At 38.2% G+C, this 20,093-nt stretch overlaps 1 protein-coding gene across 1 annotated transcript in view; it reads left to right on the top strand.

Annotated features, from left to right (window-relative positions):
- The first annotated feature begins 3,699 nt into the window (after positions 1–3,699).
- Positions 3,700–20,093, top strand: part of npas2 (neuronal PAS domain protein 2) — a 29,597-nt gene continuing 13,203 nt past the window's right edge. Inside the window, exons 1-9 of the mRNA XM_073478988.1 lie at positions 3,700–3,817; positions 12,225–12,423; positions 14,400–14,456; positions 15,383–15,537; positions 15,646–15,737; positions 16,077–16,166; positions 17,524–17,644; positions 19,219–19,332; positions 19,514–19,632. Of these exons, the coding sequence (XP_073335089.1) occupies positions 12,368–12,423; positions 14,400–14,456; positions 15,383–15,537; positions 15,646–15,737; positions 16,077–16,166; positions 17,524–17,644; positions 19,219–19,332; positions 19,514–19,632 (804 nt within the window). The 5' untranslated portion in view covers positions 3,700–3,817; positions 12,225–12,367. The remainder of the gene's footprint in view (positions 3,818–12,224; positions 12,424–14,399; positions 14,457–15,382; positions 15,538–15,645; positions 15,738–16,076; positions 16,167–17,523; positions 17,645–19,218; positions 19,333–19,513; positions 19,633–20,093) is intronic.

The raw sequence follows: 20,093 nt of genomic DNA, 5'->3' as shown, positions 1-20,093 counted from the left end.
CTGGATATCTCATAGACTGTTTGCAAGACATGCCTCAAACTCTGGCCCTGTTGTGAAGAAGCCACGTCGAGGATTGCTGAGAACGTGAAAGTACAGAGGACACCCTACCAAAGATTCAAAATCCCATTGAGCACAAAGATGCAGTCATTTAGTTGATGAAGGTGGTAGAAGCCACTGGAGGACCAGAGAGACTGGCTGTGCTGCTGTGGCTCCATGTCTCACAGGCTGGTCAGAATGGCATCATAGTGGTACCACATCATAAGCCAGATCAGTCATCGAAATCTAAACTACTACAACAGCTGCAGTCTGAATTAGCTGTGGGAAAGTGTGACTCATTACATGAAGACTGCCTTTGAGACAAGTGGTCTGCATTGCTACAACTCTGTCTGGAGCTCATGGACGTCTTGAGGAAAATTCTAATCATAAACTGTCATATATACTGTAGAAGGCTGGCAGAGCCAGAAGCGGCCACTTGGTTGGCTTTGACTTTGAACTGATATTTTATTGCATATGCTCGAAGCACTCTTCATTCACAAGAAAAATGGCTTTTATCTCAAGACCCTATATCATTAGGGAAACTCTTCTATGCATCCTAAACATCCAGTATTAAAAGGAAAGGATGATGTGAGATTTTATAAGAGATGGCAGCATTAAAGTAGGAGCTACAAAAGTGCCCTGTAACACACAGCGGTAAAGCTCTGTCTAAATATCAAAGACCCTGACAGAAGTACAAATGTGTTATCAGAAGTCTGTCAGAAATCACTAAGTCACTAAAGGTCAGAGGGAAAAAATACTTTAGTATGATTATCATGTTTTACGAGCAGTTTAGCAGCTGGTGTCTTAGTGAATCGGTGTCATGAGAGTCGTAGCATGAACTGTAACAATGATCTTCTCGGTTTGAATCGGACTCTGGACCATTGTTGCACATCAACTTGTCGTTTATGACAAAATATCTTCAGGACTAATGATATTCCCATCAGCCTTTGCTGTTTGTTGCTAATTAAAATTGTTACCATGCTAATACACTTGATTAAGACAGAGAACACGGTAAACACATTTTAATTTTAATTCAACCAGACAGTGAACGCAAAGATGACGCCCATTCAGTCCAATGAGAATTGTCTAGCTTCCGGGTTTACTTCCTGGTTTTGCAGCCCACTGAATATGCACAGAACTGTTTCTCCCATTCAGTTCAAGTTCAATCTCGGCCCATTGACTTCACATTGTGATTGTTTTAAATCGCTGTTCGCAGCTCAAGGAAAGTTTTACAAATATAAAACCTCCATGAATCAAAACTTCATAATAGAAAGAGTTATAATCAACCTTGGTTGCAGTTAGAGGTTTCCTGTCCACAGCTTTGCAGACGTCTCTAGGGGAAAATGCTTTATGGGCTGTAGCGAGTGGCCACTGGGCAAAATTGGAAGCAAGGCTGAGCAGTGCCGTCCTATCTAGGTTCTATGAAATTGTATCGTAAACATTAAACCTGCTTAACAATACCATGTTAGCATTGCCATTGTGAGCATTTTACCATGTTAGAATTAGCATTTTGAAGTGCCGATTGATAATTATCGTCATTGCACAATGTGCAATTAACACATTGCATAGACTGTCTGAAATGTGATGAATAAGAAACATTTTATTAACATTTTGTTATGTATTCCCACTTGGCATCTCAACATTTGACATATCAGATTGAGCCCTGGATATGGTCCATGCATTCAAACCATTTGGCCAATCAGATGAAGTCCCTGCTAGTCCTAAGGTTAATTGGTGTCAATTTGGTGCCATGAGGTTGAGAAAGGAGAGAAGAGCTAATAAGGACACTCAAATATTTATTCATTTATTGCAAATCGCATAATAAGGATATTGAACAATGTTATGGCACACCATAGTCTGTCCCTAATCATGCAGACCCAGCATTTAGATGTGACAGTCAATACAGCCTCACAGATCAACTAGCCTGGATATAAACTCATAGAATTGTTCTACTTTAAGCTATTTACTGAAAAAGAAAAAATGGTAAAAGAATTTAAGCAATTGTAATAGCTAGCGAAAACAAATTAAAAGTTATTTCCTATATCCTAAAATTGCAAACCCTTACCCTAACACTGCATCACATTATAAAAACAGTTTATCTTGTTGCGTCATTTATGAACAAAAAAGCAGACACTGCAGTCCTTTGAAATGGCCTACCAGTGTAAAGTAGTGTGAAAATGCCCATCGGTTTTGCTTAGAAGCACAGTAGACTTCACACTGTGAAAAGACAATCACGGGTCACACATTTAGCAGCTAACTTTACAAGACTGCAAGTGTTTCTGTTCAAATGTTGTTCTTTAATCAGCAAAAACACAAGCTCACATTCAGGTTTGTCATGAAAACACCACAATAACATTTAACATCTGCTATCTTCCTATTGAAAATCAGTCATCACAGCTAAATTACAGCTATAATCAATTGTCGTGTGTTCCTAGTCACTGAAAACAAAACTGTTTATCAGATTCAGGGACTGTCTACTACAACTGTTGACTCTGTGAACTCTGTGGAATGATTAACATAGTGATGATTATGACAATCTAATACTGATAGGGTTGTTTTAGGGTCTAAAGTTTCACCTCTGTCTTATTATCTCAAAACAGTGTCTTAAAGTAAACAGATTGTCTTAAATGGTCACTTTCAGTTGTTAATACGTTTTGAAAGTTATGAACACCTGGATGTATGTCTGCATATGTGGCCATTTGTGTGATCATTTGACAGGAGCAAAACATTTGGAGCCGGTCCATTATGAGCCCTTGAAATTAGTCATGCAGACTGCTGACCCACATTTGGGACTTCAGCTGAGGGAAAAGGCAACCAGGAAGTTGTAAAAAAAAAAAAAAAACCTACAGGAAGTGGGGAAGTACTTGAAGGGAAAACAAAACTCTTCAACTTCTTGTTTTACTTATGGGTTAGAGTGTCATCTTTCTGTATAATCTTTTCTCGCAGACTTAAATAAATGCTTTTTAACCTTATAAATAGGGTCAGACAGGCTAATCTGCTGTCTTGCTGCCAGGGAGGAGACACCATTCACCCTCACCTCCTCTAAATGTAGACAAGGGGTCATCCCTGATCAATCAATGCACATTTTCCCATTTCTTTCTGGCTAAACGTGGACTAATAGATTAAATGCTACTTGTCATGATCCCATGGCCAAGTGGTATTAGGCTACACTTCAGACCGTACCATTCATCCACACCCAGAGTAAACTGCGATACAAACACATATTACGCATAATTCTCCCTTTAAAGTAGCCAGAAATGACATTTAGTGGGGTGCTATTATGCTTTAAGCACGTGTTAAAGATTACAATCTGCGCCCTCCTCCCGGTCACCACAGGTTTCTTTCGGTTGCCTTGCACAGCCGACTGCTTATGCTGCTGCCGTCGTTAGCCGAGTATTGAGCTACCAGCTGACCTACTTTCTCTGCTCTCAGCCGCTCGGTCCTGTTTACAAGCCACTGCCAGCGGAGGATGTGGAGTACAGTGCCTGGAAAATAGAGGGACACAAGCCCGCAACTGGCGAACACTACCACGAATGGAGGTGTTTGGTCGTGTGTCGCTGATAAATTAGGACTGCCAAAGCCACAGACGGCTCACCGGCGATTAATAACAGCGCGTTATTAACTTAGGCGTTGTTATGCAATGTAACGCTTTCAGCGCTCGCTCCCGGTCAGTCAGAGGCTGGTAGTTGCGCTCAGCTGCTATGCTGTAGTTTAAAGAAAATGTCTGCATTGGTTAAAGTTGAGCGTGGATCTTTATTTCTGCTGGGGACCCGTTGTCAAGGTACGTGTGGTTTAATTAAAGCTTTCAGTTTTTGCGTCACTCTTGACAGACGAGCGCACAATGTTGTCACGTCGCTGCCACCCGCTCACTGTTTATAACATCAAAGTTCACCAGTGGCCTCTTTTCATATCAAAGTAGAAGGTGGTCCACCGCGCGATGCAACGCTAAGCTCATCATTTTCTACGAGACCCAGGCTGTGTAGGCTGATGGTATATATCCTGTCAAATACAGGACTCTGTCTTAGCAACGTTACACGCACGCAGCGCTCTTGAACGCTGCTCGCATGTTTTCAGCTCTCAGTCATCAAGTGCCCTGGTTACAAGGTTGAAATAACCTATTTCCCTCCCGCCCCCCCCCCTCCTCCGTTTTACCACCGCTGATGACATTCATGGCATAACACTGAAGGGATTTTCGTCATTGTGTCGTCTTAAGATGGCTAAAATGTTAAATGTCACCGGAAAAGAAATCATTAAATAATTTCTCCACGGGCTTGGGTCAGGCTGATGTTACCCAACCTGGCAGCTTTAAGTCTGCTGGAGTTCACATTTCTCTGACTAACCCATTGTTTTCTCATTCACAAGGCATTTTGGGCTTCTCATTTGCAGTTGATGTGGTTTACTTTATGGAGAGAGATATTTACAGCGATGGGCCATAGATGAAGTGTGGCAGAATGACTTATTTACCATATACATACATGCATACATACTGGGAAGTTAAAGGGTCATTGAGTGCAGTTGTTGTACTTCCTCTTTTTTTTTTTTTTTCCATTTGTAGGTGTGTATCTTATAGAAGTGCATCCTGTTTTCTTTGTCCTTAAGGGGAGCTTTACATATACAGAAATCACAATAGAAAACTGTTGTTATAACCAGCAGATACATTTGTGATCACATAGATGTTGGATGTTATCCGTTTTATAGAATAACATTTAATCATATGGGGAATTGGAGCAAATGAGTTTAGTCTAATTAAAATGATTTCAGATTACATGCAGACTGAACTAAAGCAACCAGACCTAGATACATGTTAAAACAAACCTTTCCAGATTGACTCAAACTAAGCTTGTCCAGGCCCAGTTAATGTTTACCTGACAGCTTGAGCTGCCGGCTCAAAGCCAGATGCAGATTGAGGTGGTCAGGCAATGTAAACTTTTACACCAGCAGACAGTAGCAGTCACTCCCCCCCCCCCAGACTCTAGATGGATTAGCAAGTAGCTTAAATTCATCTATCAGCACAGGGGCAGCAACAACACTTTGAGCTCTCTGGCTGGAATGTTTTTAAGGCAAATCGTTAGCATGCGCATGAAAAACCTTGTGAAAAAGTCATCTCTTGATAATGATCAGCAGCACTTAATTTGGGGATTTATTGTGGTATTCCAGGGTATAGATTTTTGGTTGCACTTTCAAATAAGCAAACTAGGGATGCACCGATGCATCGGCCGACCATCGGCATCGGCCGATGTTCGGCTAGTTAACTGCCATCGGCCATCGGCAAAAAAAGATTACATTCACCGATGGCAGTGGCCGATGTTTATGTTGATTTAAATGTCGCATGAACGCTGTGCTCGGGAGGAACCTTTCTATTTTCCTTTTTTTGGGGGGGGAACATAACTATGCCCACAAGAGGGCTATTTTTCAGAAAAGAACTTGTCATGTTAATTACCGTAAGGTTAATGTCAACTAAAAATTGATATTAAAGGTTGTTTTTGTTTCATAAATTTGTCTCATTTAATTTGTGCTAATTAATAGTATGATGAAGAGCTGAAAGACATTTAAAATAGTTCAGTAATGTTTCTGTGGCACCAAAAACGAAATAAATAACAAAAAGAAAAAACATCGGCATCGGCCATCGGCCATGTTGTTATTTTAAACATCGGCATCGGCATCGGCCCAGAATTTCACAATCGGTGCATCCCTAAAGCAAACGATATAAGTTAAACCTAATGACTGTATTTTTGCTTTTTGATTCGTCATGGAGCGACAGTAAAAATACAGCCAGCAACAATAAAGTGTTATGGTGATGATAAACATTTATTTTATTGTGAGTTGTCAGTTGGGACTTTATGGTCTAGATCTTTGCTCACGTTCAGCCGAGAACGTGATTGTTTTTTTATTACAGTATGTATGTTTTTCAAACGTGTGTGTCATTACAGTTCAATATTGCTTTGTTAATCTTTGATGAAGCCTTTATTTACAATCCACACAGTTTAAAGTGTGCCTTTTTTTAAAGCACTAGAGAGTTTTGTTATTGAGTTTTGCTTGTGCTCTTAAGTTGTTTTGTGCATTTTTGTAGTGGCTTGTAGCTCACATTTAAGCTGTCTGTTTTGAAATGTCAAGCCAACCTGGTGATGTTGACCGGGTGTAAACTTGTTTATTAATGATAAATCAGTGGTATAAGTCACCTGTGCTGACCATTTCTGCTTTGATGATACAAAAACAAATAGTGGGTGAGATCGGTATGGATTTATTGTGATTAAAGCCGGACCAATACTCGAGTTTTGGGGATGATACTGAGATTAGGGAGTAAAAAAATTCAGATAGCCGATATACATAAGTTTTCCTGACAAAGACATGTAATAAAGGCAGGATATTTTACAGGTTAACAATAAGCTTTACCGGTCAACATGACATCAGTGCACAGTAAACTTCACTGGGAATTTAATGATTGTAAATTACCTCAAGCGTCCTTTTCTGCAATATGATGTAAAAAAAAAAAAAATGTCATTAAGGTGCATATCGGACAACATAAACGCAGATACTGCTATATCTGTGATTGGCCAATATCGCCTAATGATATCGGCAGTACCAATATATGGGTCAGGCTCTACTGTAATTGTGATAAAGATCTGGAAAATGAATTAAGAAGCTGTTTATGGACTGGCTTGTTTATTTCCAGCAGATTAAACACCAGACAAATCTTGTTGCTTCAGCACATCGATGCAGAAATCCAGTATTGCCAGAAAGTAGTCCTGCTCCTTGATTTGCAACATTGCCATAATGGCCTAAGATGCGACATTATGTATGGTCTTGAAAAATAGTTAGTTTGCTAGTTAGATTTATTTATTGTCGCCCTAATAAATATATCCAGGTAATTATTTATAAACCAGCTCTGTGTAGATATAAAATAATTCTTAAAGTAAGTCTTAATTTTAAACAGAGAAAAAATGGTCATGATAATTACATAGTTTCTGTCCTGAATGATACAAATCAATGTTTTCTTTCGTATTTGGGCATTCAGTAGATCAAAGATGAACCGCACTGCTCTGTGACTTACCCAGTAAATACCCTCTATCCTAAAATATTTCAAAGCATTAGACCTATGGGTTAAAAAGTCCGTGATTTGCTTTTATCTACTTTATGATTCTGAAACGACTGAAAGATTATTAGGCGGGAGATAATGTCTGAAGCTGTCTGTGTGACGATACAGTGAGTCAGATGTTAACATAATGCCCAGTATGGACATCAAATGAAATGCACATTGACAGTATTTGCACGCTATCATTATGTGAAAAAGTCTTACTTACATCTGTAATAAATCACATTTGCTGGAAAATCATTGCAGCTGCAATCCTTGGATGCTGAAGCTTAGAAACGCGCCACACCTCAGTCACTGAGGCCAAACTGGTATTTTGTCTTCAACAGCGAGGGAAGTATCTGCTGTCGACATCTGTCATGTGTGCTCAGGTCATTTACGAGCGACTGTTATCGTAACCTATAAGTTACTGATGGTATCAAATAAAACCTGTTTGTATGAGAGCTGTAATCCTTCATTAACTGAGAGCCACACACAGGTGTTGATAATCCTTGAATGAGGATCTGCCAGATAACATGGCCTTTGATGTTGTAGTGACTCAGATAGTTTTAATTTGGATTTCCAGTAGGGCTGAACAGTTGATCGCAATATTCGTCAAAATGTGTCACAACATACCATTATAAATGAAGCAATGTGGTGCTACAGAAGTGCCAGCAAATCATACTCTTCTGATGTGAGGGAACATGCTAGTTTGGTACAGAACCCATCAAAAATCATATCATCATCAAGTTACAATATCCACTCAAATTGTTACTCATATTGCAATATCTGACAAACAGCTACCATGCTCAGTGCCTGGCTCCAGGTTCCAGCTGCTGAATAGCCAAAGGTATAGAGGTAGCACACAGACAAATCTTCAGGACAAAGTTGACTAATTTCGGCAATTTATTCTGTCCATGTCAACAGCCATGTCATGTCAATGGTTGACATGACCACAATAGATTGGTGAAATTGAGATTAGTCAACTTCCTGGACATGTGTTTGTGTGTGTGCTACCTTTATACCTTTGAGTATTCAGCAGGCTGAATGTATGACTTTGGTTAAGCACTTCAAAACAAAACAATGTGAATGTGCATACCTTCAAAGATTAACTACTATTGGCACCATGTCTGAAGGGAACATGTTATTTTTTAGATGTCCTTTCGTACGCTGGAGGCTCACTTTTTCTCATCAAAGCAATCCGGTTTTCAGTAATGCCATTGAAAAGACTGTTAGTAAGTTTTAAAATCTGCTTTTATAAAAAAAAACAATATGCTAATGCATTTTGCCTCAAGAAGCAAACAGATATACCAGCTGACAACATTATATCGTATAACAAGCTATAGGGTGAGGTGTGAGGTTCAGGTGTAGGAGCAGGTGTTTTCCTCCATTAAACTTTCAAATGAAACCTACACTCTTCCAAGAAAAACAGTGTTATTCTCACACTGAGTTCCTCCTTGAAAGAGCAGGAGTGTCCATTCCTTCTACAACCTGTTTACATACAATTTGGTCATGAACTTGAACTTCAGTACACCAACTTGACATTCACGAGTTCAGGTTGCCAGTAAAGGCTTTAAATACCCAAGGACGTAGTGTAACTAGACTCGGCTGTTTTTTAGCTCTTAACCTTGCAAGGTGTGGTTTAACCTCGTTACATTCAAAGAATGCAGCCTGATATGTGAGGTGTCATTTTACACAGCATTGCAGAGTGAACATATATGAGTTAAAGCTGCAGAAAGCCACAGTTGATGCACCAATTAGTCCATTTTTTTGAGGGAAAAAAAAAAAAATTCCCAGTAGGTTGAATTAAATTATCAGTATTTAATAATTTATGTTACTTCTCATTTAATCAACAGCACCAGAGACAAAAGTTTCCCATTTTGTTACTGTGTCGACATCTCAGGAAATTATTTTGTGGGAGTTGGGAGGTTAGAGTCTCACGTTGTTACACTGTAATCTGTCTAAACGGTAGTTTGGCAGTAAGTGTGGACAGCTCTGCAGTAAATGCAGAAGTTATGTTTCCGATTAAGCATTAGTGTTTCCCTCAACCATAGCAGAGAGAGCCGGGATCAATTTTTCAAACAGTAAATTCCAGTAACAATTTAGGATTGAAGTCATGGGTAGTTCAGCGTCCTGTGCTCTGATTCAAATGTTCTCCCTGCTGCTTCCCTGCCTTATTCTGTCATGTGTTTGTGTTGGTGTGGACAAGGGAGGAAAGGAGTAGACATCAGTTTGTTTACATTAATTAAGCCTCTCATGGAAAGGTGTCTTGGAAAAGTCATTCCTACCCTCTAAATAGTTAAGCTTGAAGGTTGGGCTTCAGCATGCTCATCATCGAGGATGTGTGTGATCGTGGAGGACATGGATTGCTCAGTCTTAATGTTAACATTTGACATATTTACATTGATCTCCCAACCATAAACTAAACTGTCAGCTTTTATTTTTCTGAAGTTAAGATGAGGGAAAGTTTGGGAACATGGCGACTACACGGAAGTTAAGGTATGGTTAGGTTAAAAAGCTTGTTTAAAACAAAGTACAGACTGTGATCATGGTTCAGAATTGCTGACTTGAAGTAGTAGACGGGATGTGAAAGTGGGCCTCCTGTTTTTAAGTCAAGCACTGTCCATCCATACTACTTCCTGCATTGGATCTAAATGCTAAATGGTCAATGTGTTTTCAGCAATTTTAAAATTGATAGTCGGCTGCCTGAACAATCGATTATAAGTTAATCATTAATAATTTGTATGTTGGATGTTTTTCCATTAGAAAGCTGTTCAAACCACTGACATGATGTATGTTACAGAGTGGGCTACATTAGGAGTTAAAAGTACAGACAAAGTAAACACCAAGTTACCCAAATAATACTAAATAACACAAATAATGACTCAACAAACAAATGTTTCAACAAAATCCAATCCATTTTGAGGCTATTAAATGGCTAAAATGTGATATTGTCAGTTTTTATAGAATGCCTTTTTGTTTTTTTTTAATGACACAATTGCTTGTATTATAATTACATACATTTTACTCTTACCAGTATTTTATATTTTATTTTATATATTTGATAAGTAAGTGTTAGTAATTTGTACTTTTTGATGTATTTGTGCCCATCTTTGATTGTCGGTTAATACAGATTTCATCCGTTAAACTCTTAACTTTGATTAAGTGATTTATCATTGATCACTAACATCCCTAATTGCAAGTAAGATGTATGTGAGCATAATTTATTGAAGGCACAGTTGAGCAATGCATTATCTGCCAGTGGTTAATGGCAAAAATCAACACATACTGCTTCACAGTCAGAGTCTCCCTCTTTATTTTAATGTGTGGCTGAGAAAATGTGACTCAATATATGAGCTTGAGTTACAGAACAATGAAGCAAAATATGTTAGTTGATTTTTGGATTCTGACAGGACTCTTACTGTGAAGCACTTAGATCAAGCGTGGAGAGTTTGTGATAAAACACAGAAAAGGGGAGCGAATCAGAAAAACAGTGATGCAACTATCTGTTGAATCAATGGTAGGAGTGCATGGAGAAGCTTTTAGATATGACTTGATTTAGATCAGAGGGAAAGCAACATGATTGTGCTTAACAGTGTTCTCTTTTAGCATATCAACAGATGTAGATACAATCTGTGAGAGGCATTCTTCACAGCACAGAAGGATTTTAAATTAGATTATATTAGCTGCTATGAGAGCATGGATTTCAGCGCTGATAAAGATGAAGTCTGAGGTAAAGTGTGATATTAAACATATGTTTTAACTACTAAGACGATCTAATGACAAAAATGCATTTGCTAATTTAGTAAATATGTATTGACTGAGATTGATCCTTAGACATTATCAGCAGTAACATGGGGGGAAATACAACAAGGGTAGGAATGTTTTTCAGCAAGACATGGCTGTTTAGTCATCCATACATCCATCAGCTATAGTCGCTTATCCTTGAGAAATGCGTGGGGGGATGGAGCCAATCCCAGCTGAAGTTGGACGGGGAGGACAGGTTGCCAATCAATCACATTCACATATTTACATTTCGATAAGTCACACAGTGAACAAGTGGTTTGTGGCTCAGGCCATTTTGGCCAGTGATTAACTGAAGTGGTGCTTAAAGACCAGCTATATACAGTTAGTTGTATGTTTGAACATGCTGTAAGAACATAGAAAGACGAGTTAATAAAAGGACATAAGAATAAGTGCAGGATGACATTCAAGTTTTGTTTTTTGTTTTTTGTTTTTTTTTTGGGGGGGGGGGGGGGGGGGGTGTAGTTTATTAATCTGAGTTGCACCACACCACTCTTAAATTTCCATGAAAGTGTCCCCCTTCTGACAATGACTCCCAGCTTAATTGAAAATGATGGAAAATGCAATAACTGGTAGTTTCCCCTGTGGCTTCTTGTGTGTATCACTCTGTGTACATGTGGAATAAGGACAAACCCGCAAAAACAAAAACAATGACGACTGCCTGAATTCACGTTACCCTGCAATAACTTGTAATTGATGTATAATGTCAAATATTTCCAGACTACAAAACCACAAACTAATCAAGGTTAAAGGAAAGTCGTGTGTGTAGTTTTCCTACTGGAAAATAATTATTTCTCTTTGTTATTGTTACTATTTCAGACTGAGATGATGATCATTATATTAACCACATAAAGAAAACCTTGTCCTTTTTGAAGTGCAATTCATCAATGTGTTAAATTAAATACAGCTGTATGTAAGCCTTGAGTTTGGTTTATAATCGAGGTGTCTGCTCCATGTTGTCTAAGCTTGCCTTACACAGAGGATGTGAAGGAGGTGGCTGCTCTACGCTCTTTTTTTATGCTGGGTTATCAAAAGAGGTTTCTGCCTCAGACATTTTTCTAGGTCAGGGGAGCTCCTCCTGTGCAAAAACACTTCCTTAGTGATGAAGCACTGTACCAAGGTACTAAAGGAAGACTGTAATTGCACATTACATTGTATTATTAATGGTTATCCAGCAAAACACATCATATCCTTTTAGTAAAAAGAAAAAAGGGAGATGTTTTATACAGATGAATGAAGGATCTTCCTGTATTTTCAGGTCCAAAAGAAATGCCCACTTTCAGGACGTTGCCATCAGTTTTGTCTGTTTTCACAGGTTTTGGCGTTTCTTTGGTGGAGTCGAGGAGGCGGCGGGCTGCTGGTCCGCGGTAGGTTTTTCCAAAAGAGTGTTCAGACGAGGTCAGCGCGGATGGGACTTATAAGACTTCAGAGAGGGCCTGGTTGGGAAAGGGAGTGAGTATGGACAACCTTTCTGACTTCGGTGGCCCCTGTCCATCCTCCCGCAGGGAATGGGAGTGAGTATCAAAACATCTCAGTTTTACTTGGTGATCTTTTTGTATTTGTGATTCATAGTTCATATTTTAAATCTAATTTTATATCTATTGTACACATTCTAAAATATGCTAATGGTTTTCCTGATATGCTGTCTGCATGTAAATGCATTTGAGGCCCCTTTTACTCTGTTTTATGTCCAAATATGACATGGCATGGGGCGAGGACCAATTTGGCTTTGGGAGGCAAATTTGAAACATTGTCTTTTAAAGATTGTAAGCTCTAATGGGGAAATAGACAGTTATTGGTCAAAACTTTGTTTCAGGAATTAGATTCGGCTGGTTTTTAAGCTTACATGTATAAAAAAACATGATTCAGTCATTAAAAACATCTCTTCCTCTTAAATCAAATCAGACATCTATCATCCTGAATCATGCAACTGAGCTATTTTGGCTACCTGATAATGTCAGAAAAAGCTAAAAACCAATACAGCCTTTGTCATTTTCTCATTAAAAGAGCTCAGCTATTTGTCTTCCTCTCCTCCTCTTCACTTTTTAATATTTCAATGGCTGGCATATTTTGAGCACCATCAGAGCTCTGTCTAAATACGTCCACACATAATATTATTTTCATAGCTGCTGAACAATAGTTCACTGTGTCACACAGCTTTTATTATTAATCCTGTAAAATAAACAGTGGTATGAAAAAGGGAGCTGAGTTCTAGTCGGAGACTCTGAAAAGTTTTTCAGTCAGACTTTGGCAAAGTTACTGTTGGAAGTGGATGAAATTGTGTGGGTTGACTAATTAAGGAATAAGATGAGAAAAGAAAAAATGTATGGTTGAAAGTGATTTCTATAATGGGTTGAGCGGACTTGGCATTCAGCAAACATTTCCATAGTCCTTAATTCTTAGTATACAGTGTAATACTACAAGGCACAGGGGACAATGATAAATAAGCATATAAATAAGTGTAAAAACACATCATGAAAACTTATTTAACAACAGGTGAAGAACATTGCATAGCTTTCTAGTCCTGATCATTTTTTACCAGCATAGAGCGTAAACAGGAGTAAATACTGTTACTTATCTGTTTCAAAAGGAAATAGCCTCCCTATGAAGTCCCTATGAAGCCACAGGGGTTCAGTAGTAGACAGAACCATACTACGCACAGGCCCAGTATCTTTAATATTTAACAAGGAATAATGCCTTTTTATTTAATTCATAAACAGAATTAACAAATAATATACTGTACTGTTACTTGTTATACAGGAACCACTTTTATTTCTATCTCATACCACTTAATTCCCTCTTCCACATATCAAAGCTTTATACAACACAATTCATGTGTGAGCGTAGCATTTCTAGTCTGTTTTATGCCCTGACCACACTGATGGCCCACATCACTGTAGACATTTAAAAGCTTGTTGTCATAATAATAATAACTTTATTTATATAGCACTTTTCAAAAACAAGTTACAAAGTGCTTTACGAAGACATGACAACTGGAGAAATTACAGATCAATGATAAACAACAGTACAGTTTATCCAGTAACACAATAATAAAAATAAATCACAAATTTGCCTCAAGGGGCTTTACAATCTGGACAGCATACAGCACCCTCTTTCCTTAGACCTTCGACACGGTTAAGGACAAAACCCTTAATGAACCTGTTATAGCACACAAAAGTCCACATGTGCTGTTCTGGCCCTCAGACAGTAAAGATCTCCTCTGGCTGAGCCCTCCCACCGCTCTTCGACAGAGCAGATGGTGTTCAACTAGCTGCCATATTTTTTGTTATTATCAAACTGTGTGTGAAGCATAAACAAAAATATATATATAATAGGATGTTTATATGTCACTGTTAGATATGGGAGAAAAATAAGGCACCTCAACTAGGTTACTGGGTTATTGGAACAGACTCACAGCATTAGGGATCACAGTGGGATCACAGTTCGTCTCTGTTAAACGTAATTTACCTTGTATCCCTCTGTTTTCCAGCACCAACAGCTGTGTGGAAGATTTGATGGACGAAGATGAAAAAGACAGGGCAAAAAGGTACTGAGTCTCATGTGTATGTTTGTGTTTGTATGTCTGTCTGTTTGGACTTTTGTCTGAATGTATATACAGCCCATTACAGTGTATTTACATGTGCTATCTGGAGCACAGAGGTCACAACTTTACTAGATCCGTTTGTCTCTTTGTGCTCCTTCAGTAATTGGAATGGAAAACTTGCATTTTAGTTAATAATTTAAACAGAAACCTGAAGGTATGATGTCACATTATGCATAAGAGTGAAATGCATGGGAATTAAAGGCCACCTGAGCACAACTTTGAATTAAAAAATATATGTAATTTAGGTAAAAATGCACAAGTGATCATTACTTTTTGTCACTTCTTTCTCCTGCTTCCTTTCAGCTGTCTTATATACTTTAATATTCCACCCATTAATTAGGATGAAACAAATTTCTAATTACACAAACCTTGATGTAAGTGTTCTAAAATATTTCAATGATTCCAGATTAGTCGATATTAAAAGAGCCCAATCAATTCACGAATTTAATTATTTCTCCTATCAGAGTTACATTAATCACTTTTTGGGCACAGGGGGCAGAGCTGACAGCCACACAGCTGCGATTGCAAAGAGCTGCTTATCTACACATCTAACAGACTAAGAGTGACATTAGAATTCATTCGCAGTCTTGGTTTGGAGGTGTTTCTCGCTCTGTCTTTATGTATATAAAACTTCTTAACAGTTATTTTACTCAGAAAAATCTCTGCTCTGCTAGTTTTCAGGAACGTTTCACCTCTTTCTCATTTCTTTGTCCTTCCCTGTCAATTATCTGTTGAACTGCTCCCATTCCTCAGTCTGTCTGCAGCTAACTGTGTCCTTGATGCAGTCTGAACAGGATAAATGAACTTGGCTGAGCTTTTACCTGTAATTCCACTGGTTTATAATTGTTCTCTTGTGTCGACCGCTGCAGGGCATCTCGTAACAAATCAGAGAAGAAAAGAAGAGACCAATTCAATGTGCTCATCAAGGAGCTATGCACCATGCTGCAGGGTCAGGGCCATCCGCGCAAGATGGACAAGTCCACTATATTGCAGAGAACTATAGACTTCTTGCAGAAACAGAAAGGTAGGAAAATGTGACACATGTATTCCCAGTTTGAAAAAGTTAATAAGTGATACACTTCTTGAGTCTCTGTCACGTAACAAACTTAATCCTTGTCCTTGTCTTTTTCAGACATCACCGCACAGAATGAAACATGCGATGTGCGGCAGGATTGGAAGCCATCGTTCCTCAGTAATGAGGAGTTCACTCAGCTAATGCTGGAGGTAAAGCTCAGGAGGATGTGTTTGTAGCTCTCACATTGACTGATATTGATAATAAAGATAAAGGAAACATCTCCCTAAAATGCAAATGGTAAATTAGGCCGGATGACATCATGAGAATCCAATTATATTTTCACTGTTATTGGAAGTGTAAGAACTGTGAGGCACTTTAAGGCAAATAGGGAACCAATAAAAAGTAAATAACAGGGAATCAAAAACATGTCAGTATCATTTTGCAATGCATTTAACTAGCACAGATGAAGATATGTGACAATGTCAGAGTGCAACTTTTCGTTCACCCTGTGCTGTTCAACACACAGTAACCTCCTTGTCTTCTCTCAGGCCCTAGATGGTTTCTTGGTTGCATTAACTACGGATGGCAACATCATATACGTATCTGACAGCGTGTCTTCACTTATTGGCCATTTACCGGTAAGTGAGAAAGCTTAAATGAGTTGATTTTATTCTCTTGCATTGTTTTGTTGTTGTCATTTGTGTTTATTTCTCAGCTTCAGGCACATTCTCATCCAAAAATCCAAACATATCTCTCTGCCCACATCATTGAAAAAGATTTAATACATTTTTACAGATATCTACAGGCCAGTATTTCAGTTGCACCGACAAATTGTTATCTGTACTTGTACCTGTACCATAGTGAACCTGATTTGATCCAGGACATATTAGATTTTTATTTTATGTTATTTGTGCATCTACATAACATATCTTGAGTACCATATAGAGATTTCAGTTGACGGTTTATAACTACTTACATGGTAATGATTGAAAATGCATTAAATCAGTCACTGTGTGTCCTAGTTCAAAGCTTGGCTCTGAGTGTATCTGAAACTACTTCAGCCCTCATCCTTCAAAAAATATATAATATATACTTTTCTTTGATCCAAACTGCAGCTTTTATCCCAAATACAATCTGGACTTGTACTTTAAAGCTTATGTACTATCATTTGATTCTGTTTTCATTTAGTTGTCAGTCAATTCAAGAAAACATTATTTGTGTTATATTTATATGGTGAAACGATCAGGGTTATTATGACACCAATATAAAACTAGATAGCACTCAGTAGAGCGCACACTTCCGGCAAGGCCAATCAGTCCCCTTTAGCCACGTTAAAATGTACTTACCAGCCAACTAAATACACCAGACTTTTTCATCAAGGTTCATGCCTTATTCCATTTTTAAAGAAAAGAGAAAAACAATCCAGGATCCTTCCCTTTATCCTGATCCGCACAAAAAGTTAATTGTGTCTTTTCTGGGTTGAGACCCATCCAAATTTTGTGGCAATCTGTTCAGTAGTTTTTGTGTAATCTTGCTGATAAACCAACCAACAAACAGACAGTCACAGTTGAAAACATAACCTCAGTGATGGAGGTAATAACTGAAATAAACCCACATTCATTCAAACTTGCAGATTTTTTGATGTGCATCTTTGTCTGTCTCCTTCAAAATGACTCAGATAGTGCCCCTACCACCTGATAGGGTGTAATACTATAAATCTATAAATTAGGACCCATGGCAAACATGAGCTCAAGAAATAGTTTAATCCATTAAAACTGCATAGGCAGAACTGGGTGTTTTTGACTGGAATCCTTTAGGACCTCACTACACTGGTTGAAAAGCACTAATTAAAACAGAAGTAGTTAAGTAATTAAGATCAATTTCATTGACAAGGTCATGGTTATGTCACCTGTTATTCTCTTGCTACTGTTACATTTTTTTTATGAAGTACTGGCCAAAATACTTACCATCATACCTTCTAATCTTTTGCACCAGTCAGATATGGTGGACCAAAATATCTTGAATTTCCTCCCGGAGCGGGAACACGGGGAGGTGTATAAGCTGCTATCATCCCACATGCTGATGACTGACCCCATTGCTGCTGACTTCCTTGACAGTGAGTATCCTACCGGGCAGCCTCTCTACACACGTCTGACCCCTGTCTGTTTCTGTCTGTGTCTATTATATCAGGAGGTCAAAAGTTCAGCATGTAGGAGAAAAACAGTATATATATGAGTCAGTGTTGTCATACTCAATATTCTGTGTAATATAATGTAATGAAATACAAAAACAACACTTAACTCCTGATATCAGTGGTCTTGCAGAACTCTTTTCCAAGTGAGTCTGGGTTACAGAACATCTCCAGAGATCGCACTGATACTGAGAACGTAACTTGAAACTCTTTATATTTAGAGCAGGTTGCTGAATCGGGATCTAAAGTTTATTGGATTGCTGATTAGTGTGTATCTATGATTAGCCTTTTAGCTAATAATAGGAGCTAGCTTAGTATCATAGTTAAGACTTTAAATCACTGTTCTGTTAGCACAGTAATCCAAAGCAATGTAGTATCTGGGGCTCAAGACACTGACCTTAATCCTGTGTTACTATTGGGCTTTTCCGAGGAAGAGAGATGCTGAGTGTCTCGCTCGGTCCTTAGCCTAAATAGCAAACTGTCACAGAGCCATGTCTGGAGTGATCGTCACGTCCTGGGGCACATTTCAAAAGAGACATCCACATCTTTTGTGTGTCTGTCTGTCATCTGAAAGTCTGTCTTTAAGCAAAATGCCTGCCTTATGATGAAAATTATGCTGAATCATGTTACATAAGATGTGGATTTTTAAATTTCCCAGCCCTTCTTTTAGCCATTGGCTGAACTCACATAAAAAGCTTCTTGAATTCATGACTACCTTGGCCTGTGCACCTAAAGTTGAGCTTCTGTGTAACTGCCAGCTCATTATGCACACTTTTTGTTGAGGTCAAAGAGTTTCATCAGTAAGTTTTTCCTTCATAGAGTTCACATCGGAGGGTTCATTTGTTATGCTGTCAAACCATGAATCTGCTACTTTGACTCTCCCAATGGATGTAAGAAATGTATTAATGAGTGTATTGCAATGTTGCATAAGCATGGTGCCATAACCCACTGTTGGTGTGAACCCTTTCTTTCTCCTCCAGCTATTTGAATGCTTAATAGCAAACATTATCTATTGTGGAATCTATTGAAGCAACAAAATTACAACAAAGATCTTCCTTTACGCACTGCAGATCCGTCATTACTGTGTTGTTGTTGTTTTTTTCTTTAAAAAAATATTAAATAATTGAATATTAAAATATTTATTAATTCATTTAATAAAGGCAAAATAAAAATAAACACATGACTATGATGGATCCCTTCAACAAATCTTATAATTAGATTATCAATACCTGTTTTCTCCCATTTCATATTGTGTTGTGCTACTTTGTTAAAGTTAGCAGGAATTCATTTTTTCAAAAGAACAACTGAGATTCAAATTGGTTCTTGATTTAACTAAATATTTTAAGTGTATTTAATATCAGGGGACGCATTGCTGTGTTATCAGTGTCATATAAAATAAGAAGCAGCTCATTAAGCATTGTGACAATTTACTGTACAGTTACATATACTGTATCATGAATAGGCAGTTAAACTTGAAAATATAATCTTCTATTTTTCAGGTGAGGCACATATTGAATTTTGCTGTCATCTAGCCAGAGGTAACATCGATCCAAAGGAGCCGCCTATATACGAGTATGTCAAGTTTGTTGGAGATTTCAAGTTTCATAACAATGGTAAGGATCCTTGTTTCCATGTTTACAAGACTTAAAAGATGTAGTGAACCATGTAGTGAATCCACTGAATTTAGACACATAAAATATATAAAAGAGAGTAGTTATCTTTAATGGGATGAAATTAAGATAGAAAAACAAAACCAACTGCTTGACTCCATGTACCTCGACTTCTGTCACACAGTGCCTACATCTTCTTGTAACGGGCTTGAGTTGACGTTACCAAGAAGCCTGCAGTCGACGCTGGAGGAGCAGGTCTGCCTCATCGCTACTGTACGATTAGTCACTCCACAGTTTTTAAAGGTAAGGACATTACAACATGTGCCTTTGTCTGTCAGTTTGTTTTGCGTGTCATGACTTTCAAGGCATGAGAGAGATTTTTTCTGAGGAATAATACATTTTGGTCCATACTAACCCTGCATTCACATACTCTTCTAGCTTCGAGTGTGTTCATGAGCTTTTAAGTTGCAAAGATCTGTTATATGTTATTGCTTAGAGCATTTAAACATTTTGATTGCTGTTTGAAGTTTGATGATTTATACGCCAAAGTGATTTTGTCCCTGACTTGTTGCTGCACCAAATAGATTCCCTAAACCACTATAATATTACTTTACCAGACTTGGGTTAGGGTTAAATTAAAGTCAAAATCTTAACTGACTTTCCGAGTTGTCATTCTGTCTTAAGGGGGCATTCACACAGATTTTCCAAATTGGGAACTAATTTTTCCGATTATTCCGACAACACATGAATGCATTCCATTGTGT

The sequence above is a fragment of the Pagrus major genome, chromosome 13, assembly GCF_040436345.1.
Source record: "Pagrus major chromosome 13, Pma_NU_1.0".
In the NCBI taxonomy this organism is placed as follows: Eukaryota; Metazoa; Chordata; class Actinopteri; order Spariformes; family Sparidae; genus Pagrus; species Pagrus major.
The sequence above is the reverse complement of the archived record's forward strand: the minus strand, read 5'-3'. Positions and strand labels throughout refer to the sequence as shown.